The following is a 12406-nucleotide window of genomic DNA, read 5'->3' as shown; positions in this document are numbered from 1 at the left end:
CGTCTCCACGGCCGACGGAAGCCCACCCTCGGGCCCCTGGGTGTGGGGAGCCCATGACCCCAGCTCCTTCCTCAGAGCCCGCCGCTGGGACCTTAACCCCACAGACCCCTGCAGAACCGCGAAGAGCCCTGGCGGACGGGGTCTCCGCCTTCCCCAACGCCGCAAGGTCGAGCCCGAGGCGGGGAGACGCGCGGGGCCGCGGGCGGGGGAAGGGCTCCGGCGTCCCGTTTCCCAGCGCAACCGCCTCACCCGGCGATGAGGAAAATGACGCGTAAAGGGTCGGTGGCGATGGTGAAGACGTAGAGGGCGAGCGCAGGCCCAAAGGCAATGAAGGAGCAGCCGAAAAACACGGCCGCCGTCATGGCGACAGCAAAAGCCGCCGCCGAGCCCTGAGGGGACGTCAAAAGCCAGGGGCTGGACGCCGGCCGGGAGCGCGAACAGCCGGCCCCGAGGAGCGAACGGCCGGCCCCGAGCGGCGCGTGGCCAGGGAGCGCCGAGTTGAGGGCGGGGCTCGTGCTGGGCGTGCGGCGGGGCGGGGCTCGTGCTGAGGGCGGGGCGGAGCTCGTGCTGAGGGCGGGGCGGAGCTCGTGCTGAGGGCGAGGCAGGGCTCCAGCTAGGCTTGGGGCGGGGCAGGCGCGGAGGCGGGGCTCGGCCTAGGCGTGGGGCGGGCGGATGCGGAGGCGGGGCTCAGCTAGGCGTGGGGCGGGGCACCGAGCTGGGGCCGGGGCGGGACAGCCGCGGAGGCGGAACTTGAGCCAGGCGTGGGGCGGAGTGGGGCGGGCGCCGAGCTGGGGGCGGGGCGGGGCAGGCGCTGAGGCGGCACTCTAGCTAGGCGTGGGGCGGATGCGGGGCTCAGCTAGGCGGGGCTCGGGCTAGGCGGGGCTTGGGCTGGGTGGGGCGGGGCTCGGGCGGGGCGGGGCTCGTGCTGAGGGCGTGGCTCTGGCAGGGCGGGGCTTGGGCTGGGTGGGGCGGGGCTCAGCTAGGCGTGGGCGAAGGCGGAGCCAACTCATCACTTCCAGCATGGGTAGGGTCTTAGTGTTGAGAGGGGAAGAACACCACTTATCAAGTAGCTCCAAATGCCACCAACCAGACAACATTCCAGGTCAATAAGCATATAAATATGGCCTTGCTCCATGGTTCAGTGGCTAAATCCTCGTCTTGCATGAGCCGGAATCCCCTGTTGGTGTCCCAGCTGCTCCCTTTCCTTTCCAGCTCACTGCTTGTGACCTGGGAAAGCAGCAGAGCATGGCCCAAAGCCTTGACACTACACCCGTGCAGGAAACCTGGGGGAAAAAATCAATTGACATATAAAGGAATATAAAGGAATGCAAATTAAATTCACAGCTGACCTTTCAAAGAAAACTACAAGTCAGAAGAAAATGGAACACATATTCCAGATTCTAAAGGAAAAAAATTGTCGACCCAGGATAGCATGCCCAGCAAATCTTTCCTTTGTCTTTGAAAATGAAATAAAAATCTTCCACAGTAAAGAAAATTTAAAAGAATATGCCTCTTCCCAATCTGCCCTACAAAGGATACTTAAAGATGTTCTCTTGCAGAGAAAAGGAATAGTGCCCACTAAAGCCAAACGCAAATCTGAAGAACATCTCCATAAAACAACAACAGAAGACTAAATCAATGAAGAACTCATTGCTAAAATGACAGAACCAAATTACCACCCATTTGTATTAGCCCTGAATGTAAATGGCTTAAACTCATCAAACATCACAGATTAGTAGACTGAATTTTTAAAAAACCCATCTGTGTGTTGCCCGCAGGAGACACATCTCACCAACAAAGATCAGTAGAAACTATATCTCATGGATTTTTATGTTTTTGCTTTTAGTTTCATCTCTTCAAAACACTTTTTTCTCATTAAATTTTTCACTGACTCATAGATCATACAGTGGTATCATTTTCTTCAAGAAGGTTCTTGATTTTCATTTCTTCAGTGACACATTAGTCATTCAGTAGCTTGTTATTTAACTTCATGGCATTGTTAATTTTTTTTTCTTCCTGTTGTTGATTTTATTTTGTGGCTTTTCATTTAAGGGGATGTACAGTAACTGTATAATGGAGACTATCATATCCAGTGGTGTGTTATTTAACTTCAAAAAAAATATTGCAAGACAGAGGCATGATTCATTTTAAGTGGAACACTATCATGTATTTTATAATATTTATGTATTTTTTCATTTGAAAGACTGACAGGTATTTTCCATCCCTAGCACTTCCTAAATGGCTCCAATGGCTGGGGTCGGGCCAGGCCCAAGGCCATCCTCTGTTGCTTTCCCAGGTACATTAGTAGCAAGAGGGATTAGAAGTGGAAAGTTAGGGGGCTGGCCTTGTGGCATACAGGATTAACTAGCTACCTGCAATACTAGACTCCCATATAGGCCCCAGAGTCCAGACCCACTTCAGATCTAGCACTCTGCTAATGTACCTGGTGCCTGGAAAGGCAGCAGAGGATGGCCATATGGGACTCAAAAGAAGCTCCTCGCTCCTGGCTTCAGCCTGGCCCAGCCCCAGACATTGTGGATATTTGAGGAGTGACCCAATTGATGGATGATCTCTTTCTATATATGTCTCCATATCTTTCACTATAATTGCCTTTCAGATAAGTAAAAACTTAAAAAAAAAATGAAAAATAGAAAGCCAGTACTTGAACTGGCACTCCCATTTAGGATACTGACCTTGCAAATGGCAGCCTAACTTGCTTAGCCACAACAGTGCCTCCCAAGAAGACTTTTTTAAAGCACATGTTTCTTCATTTGTGTAACTGCAGGATCTTCATGTTCTATCGTGTATAAAGCTGGGAGGACAGGGACCAAGCAATAACATAGAAATGGTACCATGATAGAATATGTGGAGGACAATGTGCTTTTCAGGGTTGTATTGCCCAGCTGGCTTTAATCCCACCCCCACAAGCCTCCAAAAACTTTGTTTTTGCCATTCACCCTATAACAACAGCACCATCTCCCTGCCCTGGCTTCTGACCCTCATCCATTGAACCCACTGACCTGTCTTCCTTGCTAAAAGGCAAATTCTGGAGAGCTGCAAGAGCTTGCTAAATAATCTGTACAAAAAATGAAATCATCTTCAAAGTGGTACATTCAACATCTGCTATTTCCTATTTAATAATTTCTGAGAGGCTTAAAAATTAAAACATTCCTGATCGTTTGCATCTAAGATACATTTGTTTCCATATTTTGTGCATGCAGTAACACCACCACCACCAGCAGCAGGAGCAGCACACTGGAACTGATGTTGTAACAGCATGTTCAGTGCTAAGTTGTTGCTTCTAACCACCAGCATCCCATATCTGGAGTACCTGATCTGAGTCCCAGCTGCTGCACTTGTGATCCAGAGTCCTGGGAAGACAGCAGATGATGACCCAAGTACCTGGGCTCCTGTGCAGGAGATGAGAGTGCAGTTCCTGGCTTGTTGTCTTAAGCCTGGCTCCTACCTGGCTGTTGTCTTTCAGATAAATAAACGACTGCACCTTGTGGGTTACTTGGGGAGGCGCGTGCCTGGAACACAGAAGTGCTGCGCAGTGTTAATTGCTCCTATTCATTCTTTAATGTCTAGCATAAATAATGCACTTGGAAACCCACTTTGTAGTTAGAAAAACACTGGTAGACAAAAAGTTGGCCCCTGACTCAGGATGTTTTTTTCAGTTCACCTCTGAAAATGGACCTTCAGATAAATGTCACTGCATGTATGTATGTCTCTTAGCTAGGAAAAGCACACATTAGCTCATGTGTGCGGGGGCTGCAGGAAAAGTTCATGACAAGAAGCTCATGTGAATAGGGACGTAGCAACTTAGAAGCATGCTTCAGAAGCAGCCTGGCATTTCTATATCCAAAATCCTATCCATACTCAATAGCCATGTAGAGGGGACCCAACCCCACTTCTAGGGACATCCCCGAAGAATCTTTCTGAATGGGTACTATGGGGGCTGTTTGGTCTGATAACACTATATGACCAAGCTTTCAGAAAAATTTCATGAATTGCAAGTCCTAAAAGCTCTATGTCCAGAAATATTCCAGAAGAGGAGGGAAGGAGAAGAGAAACATTAGCACTAAGTAAGTAGACCCTGCACTCATACCAAAGCCAATCTGAATGCAGACTGGAACTTGGCTCCTTGCTGAGTCATCCAGCCAACCTGCTGGTGTACTGCTTCGTTCAACTAACTAGCTTTCTTACCCCAACTGTCTGCCTCACATCTGAAATATATATGTGCAAACATACATGTTTATTTGAAAAGCAGACTTCCAGAGAGAGCTTCCATTTGCTGATTCACTCCCCAAAGAGATACGGCAGCCTGGGTTGGGCCAGGCTGAAACCAAGAGCTTCATCCACATCTTCCCTATCCTAGCAACATTAGCAGGGAGCTGGAACAAAAGTGGAGCAGCTGGTAACCTGCAGTCACGCAGGATGCCAAGTGCTACAGGCGGCAGTGTTACCTGCTGTGTCGCAGTGCTGGCCGAGGTCATGCCCTGGCTTCACCTTCATTCTCAGGAAGCTTGGAGCTCAATTTAATATTCAATTATAGCAATTATTCTTCTGGGCTTTACTTATAAATTATAATTACTGCTATGACTTCATAATAGGATTTAGTCTTTTACCCTTATTCTAATGATTCAATTAGCCCCAGTTTAAACCAAGATCTATGTGTCTTGCTTAAAACTGCTTGAAACACTAGTCAAAGAAATGAATAATAATAATAATAATAGTAAAGTAGACAAGGAAATGAATACATAATAAAATTATAACAACATCCTTAACTTAGCTTCAATACATTCCAGATTTCTTAATTGTATTTCAGGATAGTTTTATTCCCCACATCTGGTTGAAAAATGGAAGGCAATGAAAACGTAGTAAATCGGGCCCAGTGCGATAGCCTAGTGGTTAAAAGTACTCACCTTGCACGCGCCCAGGATCCCATATGGGCGCCAGTTCTAATCCTGGCAGCTCCACTTCCCATCCAGCTCCCTGCCTGTGGCCTGGGAAAGCAGCCCAGGACGGCCCAAAGCTATGGGACCCTGCACCTGTGTGGGAGACCCAGAAGAAGTTCCTGGATTCTGGCTTCGGATTGGCGCAGCTCCAGCCGTTGTGCTCACTTGGGGAGTGAATCATCAGACAGAAGATCTTCCTCTCTGTCTCTTCTCTCTGTATATCTGCCTTTCCAATAAAAATAAAATAAAAGATTTATCATATTTTTATTGGAAAGTCAGATATACAGAGAGGAGGAGAGACAGAGAGGAAGCTCATCCATGTGATGATTCACTCCCTAAGTGACCACAACAGCCAGAGCTGAGCTGATCTGAAGCCAGGAGCCAGGAAACTCTTCTGGGTCTCCCACATAGGCACAGGGTCCCAAGGCTTTGGGTCATCCTTGACTGCTTTCCCAGGCCATAAGCAGGGAGCTGGATGGGAAGCAAGGGTGCCAGGATTAGAACCAGAACCCATATGCAGTCCTAGCATGAACCATCGTGTGCAAGGCGAGGACTCAAACCACTAGGCTACTGCATCAGGTTCTAAAGCTGTTTTACATTTATAACGCATTGTTGTTACTTTGGCACTGATTTCAACAATCCTGTTTACAAATCAGGGATTTGAGGCTATATTTTATGTTATTGACTTCCCATGTTTGCATGAACTTAATATGAGTTTTCTCATAAAGCTTGAAAACAGCAAGGTACTAAATGATATTGGGAGTTAAATTCCTACACAGTGACTGGAAGAAATGTGGCAGGCACTCCATCTGGCTGTGCCTACAGACTGCTGAGAACACCTCCAAACTGCTCTACACTAATGAGTGCACCTGAGTTGTGTTTGTGTTCTAGTAGTACTGATAGATAGATAGATGGATAGATTCAATCATTCAGTCATTCATTCAAAATACATATTGACCATGTACTAAGCATCAGGCAAAAAGCTTGTCAGTGGAAACAAAGTAATGAGACACAGGGCTTACCATTTAGTGCATAATCTAGACAAGCAAATGGAGCTCTAAGAATATACAGGAAGGAGGGAGGACATTCAATCTAAATGTACGAGGCTGCACTTAAGAAGACAGGCCCTCTTAAACTGGAAAACACACACACACACACACACACACCCTCCCCTTCCCCCCCAGGCCCTACTCATTCTTCAGGTCTCAGCTTAGAAGTTAGCAAAGAAGTTAGCAAAGCCCAAGGAGGGAGGAGATGGAAGGACAAGCAGAAAATCCTGGAGAGGAAGCAGGGCATTTCAGAGAGAGACAGACAGACAGACTCAGGAGAACCCAGCAGGGTCAAGTCAGCAAGAGCTTTATAAACAGTTTTACAGGTCTTAAGAGTTTGCGGAAAATCATGAGGCTTAATGGGGATAGGAGCGGGGAGAAGAGGGAGGGTGACGTGTAAAGGTAAAGGTACGAACAACAGATTCCAGATAGGAGGTCCTTGGTATAGTGTACACAGGGATGGTGATGGCTTGAGTATGGGGAATAGCATCTAGAGAGAAGCAGACACATTTAGGAATTTAGAGAGATTTAGGAATTGTACAAACTGAACCTAGTATTTGATAAGCTACAAGGAGACAGTGGGAAGATGACTTGGAGATCTCCAGCTTACATGGTTGCTATGGAGACAAGAGGAGGAGAAAATATGGGAAAGTAGCCTTGGTAATGGATACCCACTGCGATGCCCTGTGATTTAGATGCTTAGAGCACTCCATCCACATGGAGGTGTTCACACAGTCAATATATGAGATCAGGAAAGATTTACTATTGAGAATCTACCTACACAGGAAGCCTTGGTAGCAGGTAGAATAGCTTAAGAAAGTGGGGGGGGGGGGACGACGCAGCACAATGACTCAATCAGCTAATCTTCTACCTGCAAATGACAACATCCCAAATGGGTGCCAGTTTGAGTCCCACCTACTACACTTCCAATCCCACTCCCTGCTTACAGCCTGGGAAAGCAGTGAAGCAGTATGGCCCAAAGCCTTGGTATCCTCCACCCCTGTGGGAGACCCGGAAGAAGCTCCTGGTTCATGGCTCCAGGCTTTGGATCGACCCAACTCTAGCCATTGCAGCCATTTGGGGAGTGAACCGTGGATAAAGTCTCCTTCACTCTGTAGGTTTGCATTTCCAGTAAAAATATATAGGTCTTGGATGGAAGCTTGGAGGGAGGGAGGGAGGAAGGAAGGAAAGAACAGGGCCTGTACCAGGACACCAATAGTAAATAGTTTGCACAAAAAAGGCTAGACAATGGAAGTGAATGTCCCTTTAGTTAGTACCAGAATCAGCCTGTAATAAGTGAGTTTGGGCCTAGTATAGTAGCCTAGTGGCTAAAGTTCTTGCCTTGCATGCACCTGGATCTCATATGAGTGCCAATTCTAATTCTGGCAGCCCCGCTTCTCATCCAGCTCCCTGCTTGTGGCCTGGGAAGGCAGTCGAGGACAGACCAAAGCCTTGGGACCCTGCACCCACATAGGAGACCTGGAGGAAGTTCCTGGCTTCAGATCAGTGCAGCTCCAGCCATTGCTGGAGAATGAATCATCAGACGAAGATCTTCCTCTCTGTCTCTTCTCTTCTGTATTTATATCTGACGTTGCAATTTAAAAAAATGTTTTTAAAAAGGTACATATACAAAAAAAGGTACATATACAACAAAATAATTAAAAGGTACATATACACATATATTATTCACTGTCATTTATTTAATGAAAATTAACATAATGTAAGGTAAGGACCAGATAATGAGCACCTGAGACATTTACAGATTTATTTAAACTCTTTCTTAAAGAGTATATGGGGGCCAGATACAGAAAAAAAAGAGAGAGAGAATGTAGAAACAATGGTCTTATCCACTTTCCTGTAGTCCCTGACCCTTTGTGCCCTAATCAACTATGCAAAGATTATCAAAATAAAATAATTTTTTAAAAAAGGTAAATGGGGAATGAAATTTCCTGCAGCAGCACACTAATTTTGATGACTTCTGAGGCTCATTGGTCTGTCCATATTTATTAAACACCAGCTATGTGCCAGTTCCCTGCCATGTGGATATGAAAACTGAAGACAAAGCTCCCACTCTTGGGGTGTTTAGTCTGTCTAGTAGGGAAGGAAAGCCATTTGAATCAGCATGAGTGACACTTGGGTACACAGAGAACTGGGCACCTTGCTAGAGACAGATTGTAGCTGAGATCTTCCCAAAGGTAAAAAGTCAACCATGTAAAGGGGCAGAATCAGCAGAGGGAGCAGGTAAGCAAAGAAATCAAGGAGGATTCTGTGTTTAGGGAACTGCAACTTCAGGGAGGATCAAAGCAAAGAAGCGACAAGATTTATAAATGGAGACAAAGGTGTGAGAATGATACAGGTCTGTGTCTGTCAGGCAAGAATGTGGATGTTATTCCAAGATTACCAAGCAGTACTGAAGCAGTGCATCTGGCAGGGGCAAGACTAACGTCCAGCTTTAGCAATCTGTCAGCGCGTCAGGCAGGGCAGGTGTTTGGCTTGGCTGTTAAGATCTGCTACAGAAGGACACAATCCCTTTTTAAGTGCCTGGGCTGAGTTTCAGGTTGGTTTCTTGTTCCAGCTTCCAGCTAACACATACCTGGGAGGCATCGGCTAATGGCCCACGCATTTGGCTTCCTGCCACCCACACTGGGATATCTAGAGAGTTCTAGCTCAAGGGTTTTGCTTGACCCAGCCCTAGCTGTCCCAGGCAACTGAGGAGTGAACCAGAGGAAGGAAGTCCTGACTTGCAAAAAACAAAAAACAAGGCATCTGCGTCATGGAATTGCAGGCTTAGCCACTGCCTGTCATGGTATTCTGCCGCTCCAATTCCCTACTAATGGCCTGGGAAAGCAGCAGAAGATGGCTCTAGTGCTTGGAGCCCTGCTCCCACAAGGCAGACCTTAAGAAAGCTCCTGACTGCTGGCTTCAGCCTGCCTGGCCTGGTGTTTGTGGCCTTCTGGGGGAGTGAGCCAGTGGATTGTGACTCTCCTCTCTCTCTCTCTCTTACTCTGCCTTTCAAACAAGTAAGCATTGGGCCATCCTTGACTGCTTTCCCAGGCCACAAGGAGGGAGCTGGATTAGAACTGGTGCCCATATGGGATCCTGGTGCATTCAAGGCAAGGACTTTAGCTGCTAGGCCACGCCGCCGGGCCCAAATCTTTTTTTTTTTTTTTGAAGAGATTTATCTGTTTTTATTGGGAAAGCAGAGTTACAGAGAGGAGATTCAGAAAGAAAGATCTCTGTCTGCTAGCTCACTCCCCAACTGGCCACAATGGGCAGAGCTGAGCTGATCTAAAGCCAGGAATCAGAAGCTTCTTCTGAGTCTCCCATGTGATTGCAGGGTCCCAAGATCTTGGGCAATTCCGTATTGTTTCCTAGGACACAGTCATTGAGCTAGATGGGAAGTGGAGCAGCTGGGACACTAGCTGGCACTCATATGGGATCCTGGTGCATGCAAGGTGAGGATTTAGCCAGTGAGCCATTGCACCAGGCCTGTAAATAATCTTTAAACACCAAACAGAAAACTGATCAGTACTGGTAAAGCTAGCTGAATTGGAGAAAAATAAGGTTGGAGATTAATTAGAAGTTGCAATTATCTAAGCAAAAGATGAGGAGGACAGTGGCAGTCATAAGAGGCAAGGGGACAGATGAGAATGATTACAGAGGCAGGCCCTCTAAGGCTTGGAGGGTAATTGAAGGGGATGCAGACGGATGATGGTACTCTTTAAGATGGAGAGAATAGCAGAAAGCACACATCTCCCCTCCTGGGCTCAGCAGCTACTGCCGAGAGCGGCTGGGGAGGGGGCCACGGGAACTGAGTGTGAGTCCCAAGTGTTGTTTGATGTACCTGCAGTGGATCCATCCAAGGGCAGGCTTCCAGCAGGCAGGTCAGCTTTGAAGTCTGGCTGTCTGGAAACAGCGTGAGTCTGGAGACGCATCTTTGAAAGCTGTGGCAGGTTCTCACTGCTGCTGGACCAAATTTCCACTAGCTTGATTCTCTGGAGGTCTAAATGAGATTGACATGAATCCTATCAGGCTTTACAATCTTGGGCCCAGCGCAATGGTGTAGTGGTTAAGGTCCTCGCCTGGCAGGCGCCATGATCCCTGCCTGTGGCCTGGGAAGGCAGTCAAGGACGGCCCAGAGCTTTGGGACTCTGCGCCCGCGTGGGAGACCTGAAGAGGCTCCTGGCTTCGGATTGGCTCAGTTCCAGCAGTTGCGGCCACATGGAGAGTGAATCATCAGGCGGAAGATCTTCCTCTCTGTCTCCCCTCTCTGTATATCCACCTTTCCAATAAAAAGAAAAATAAATCTTAAAAAAAATCTTTAGGATGGGGCAGGCTGGTTCTCTGTGTAGGCTTCAAAGGAAAATCCCTCCCTGTGACCAAGGACAATGGAGCACCTGGATCCCCATCTCACTCTCCCTCACTTTCTCTTACCTGATTACTCCTGCAAAGTCCCTTCTGTCACTTTGAGACCATCCAGGCCTGCTGAGGTCTTGGCCACACCTTCAGGTGGGCGGCACCAGCATTACCCACCCATTTCCTAACTGGTTAAGAAACCACCAATGGGGAACATCTTACCTGTAAGTTCCCACCCAACAAGGAGGGGTCAGAGAATGCTTAAAACCCCCAAACCCTTCCTCAAACCTTTGGTGTCTCTCCCTCCCCCTTTCAAGAAGCACCCCACCCCTTGGCTTTCTCTCAGGAGGTGCTTTTCCCTTCCCCCTCCCTTCCCTGCTCACCTGGTCCCTTTGCAAATAAACTCTTCCGTCTGCAACAGATTCCCGGCTTTTTATTTCTATACTAAGCTGAGGAAAGAACCCACGGGCTTTTATAGTAACAATTTCAAGTAAATCACAAGTGCCAGGTCTCTTCTGAGATGTATTACCCAGACTGACGACATTAACCATGAGTACTCAAAGAACCATGGGAAGGGAGACATTACTCTGTGAAACTGGGGATTAGCAAAATACTTTCAAGGAAGTGAAGGGAAGGAGGGAGCGACATACTAGCTGAATGGCACAAGAAGTGAGTCAAGCTCAGGGCTGAGAACTGCCTGCTACTCTTGCACCCAAGCCACTGCAAGCACATGGACAGTGAAGTGCTGAGGATGGACGCCAAACTGGGGATGGCTATGGATAAATGGGAAATGAGAGTCAAGATGGTAACTGTGGGTAATCACCCTTAAAGCCCAGCTGGAACACAAGGAACAGGGAAAGGAAGTGGACACAGCAAAGAGGAGGTTCTGGGTGCAATGATGCTGAGGCGAGAGGGATAGGATAGACATTTTAAGGGATAGGAAGAGAAAGAGTGGTGAGTACCTTGAAAAGCATGATGGGGTGGGAGGAATGCCTCTGGCACAGGGAGGAAGCAGGTAGCGATTAAGGGAGATTGGAGATGAAGGAGAGAAGGCATACATGGTTTGGGACAGCTGTCATTCCCTAAGAGATGGGAAGGAGGTCAAAGGAAGCAGTGAAGAATTTGATCTTGAAGGTCTGAAACAACTGAAAGACTCCTGAGAGAAGATGCCTGAGCAGTGAGACTTGAGCAAGGGTGGGGTCATCAAACTGTTACTTCCAAGTAAAAGCAAAACATTGGAACTCCATTTGCAAGGACTAGATAGTGAAGATGATTAATTAGAACCTGTATTTCAATGTATCCTGAACCAAATATGAGCAAACGATCCGGCCTTGATTCTCAGTCTTTAAGCAACACTAGGTCAGATATTAAGCACCAACATATCTCAAGTCTACCATGGTACAAAACGTAGCAAATTTTCAGAAAATTTTAAAAAATAATCAATTTCAGAGTCATGCGTATTTTCATTATGTAGTTTTTATTTTAGATGAACATTATTGTAAAAAAAACTCACCTGGAATAAAATCCATTAAAAAAAACAGTATCAGTATCAGTACACAGTTAATGAATTGGCTTAAACAAGATTAACCACATGACAGGTCTACTATATCTGCAGGAGCTTTTCACATTAAGCCATTGGAGCAAAAATAAAATATGCTTTAACACATACAGCAGGATAATTTTATGGGAAAACTAGATATTTCCCACTCAGGACATGATTTAGTTCAAACAGTTTTGGGTATTTTGCATTAAAGGAACTGCAAACAAACAAAATAGAACCCATCAGTAAGGCCAGAGAAATAAACTATAATAATTCACATTTAAAAAAAAACAGTTAGGAAAATGAAATAAGGAGTTCTATTAGTTCTCGGCAACAAGCAATACAATTGTATATGGCACACACATTTCAAGAAATGGATTAAAACCTGAAAATATCTTGAAAATAACTGCTTGCTAATTTTCACCTCTATACATTTCATTTAAATGTTTTTCAGAGTGTACACAACACTAATTTTATTAGTCTAAAAAAAGGACACTCATTCC

The 12406-nt window shown here is 46.5% G+C and overlaps 1 protein-coding gene across 3 annotated transcripts in view; it reads right to left on the bottom strand.

Moving 5' to 3' along the window:
* Positions 1-373, bottom strand: part of APH1B (aph-1 homolog B, gamma-secretase subunit) — a 34864-nt gene extending 34491 nt beyond the window's left edge. For all 3 annotated transcript variants that reach the window (XM_040969653.1, XM_040969654.1, XM_040969655.1), the window contains exon 1: positions 250-373. In XM_040969653.1, the coding sequence (XP_040825587.1) occupies positions 250-362 (113 nt within the window). In that variant the 5' untranslated portion in view covers positions 363-373. The remainder of the gene's footprint in view (positions 1-249) is intronic.
* Positions 374-12406: the final 12033 nt, after the last annotated feature.

This window comes from Ochotona curzoniae, unplaced genomic scaffold (assembly GCF_017591425.1).
Source record: "Ochotona curzoniae isolate NIBS_2020 unplaced genomic scaffold, NIBS_Ocur_1.0 scaffold_4701, whole genome shotgun sequence".
In the NCBI taxonomy this organism is placed as follows: Eukaryota; Metazoa; Chordata; class Mammalia; order Lagomorpha; family Ochotonidae; genus Ochotona; species Ochotona curzoniae.
This window is presented reverse-complemented; position numbering and strand designations above follow the sequence as displayed.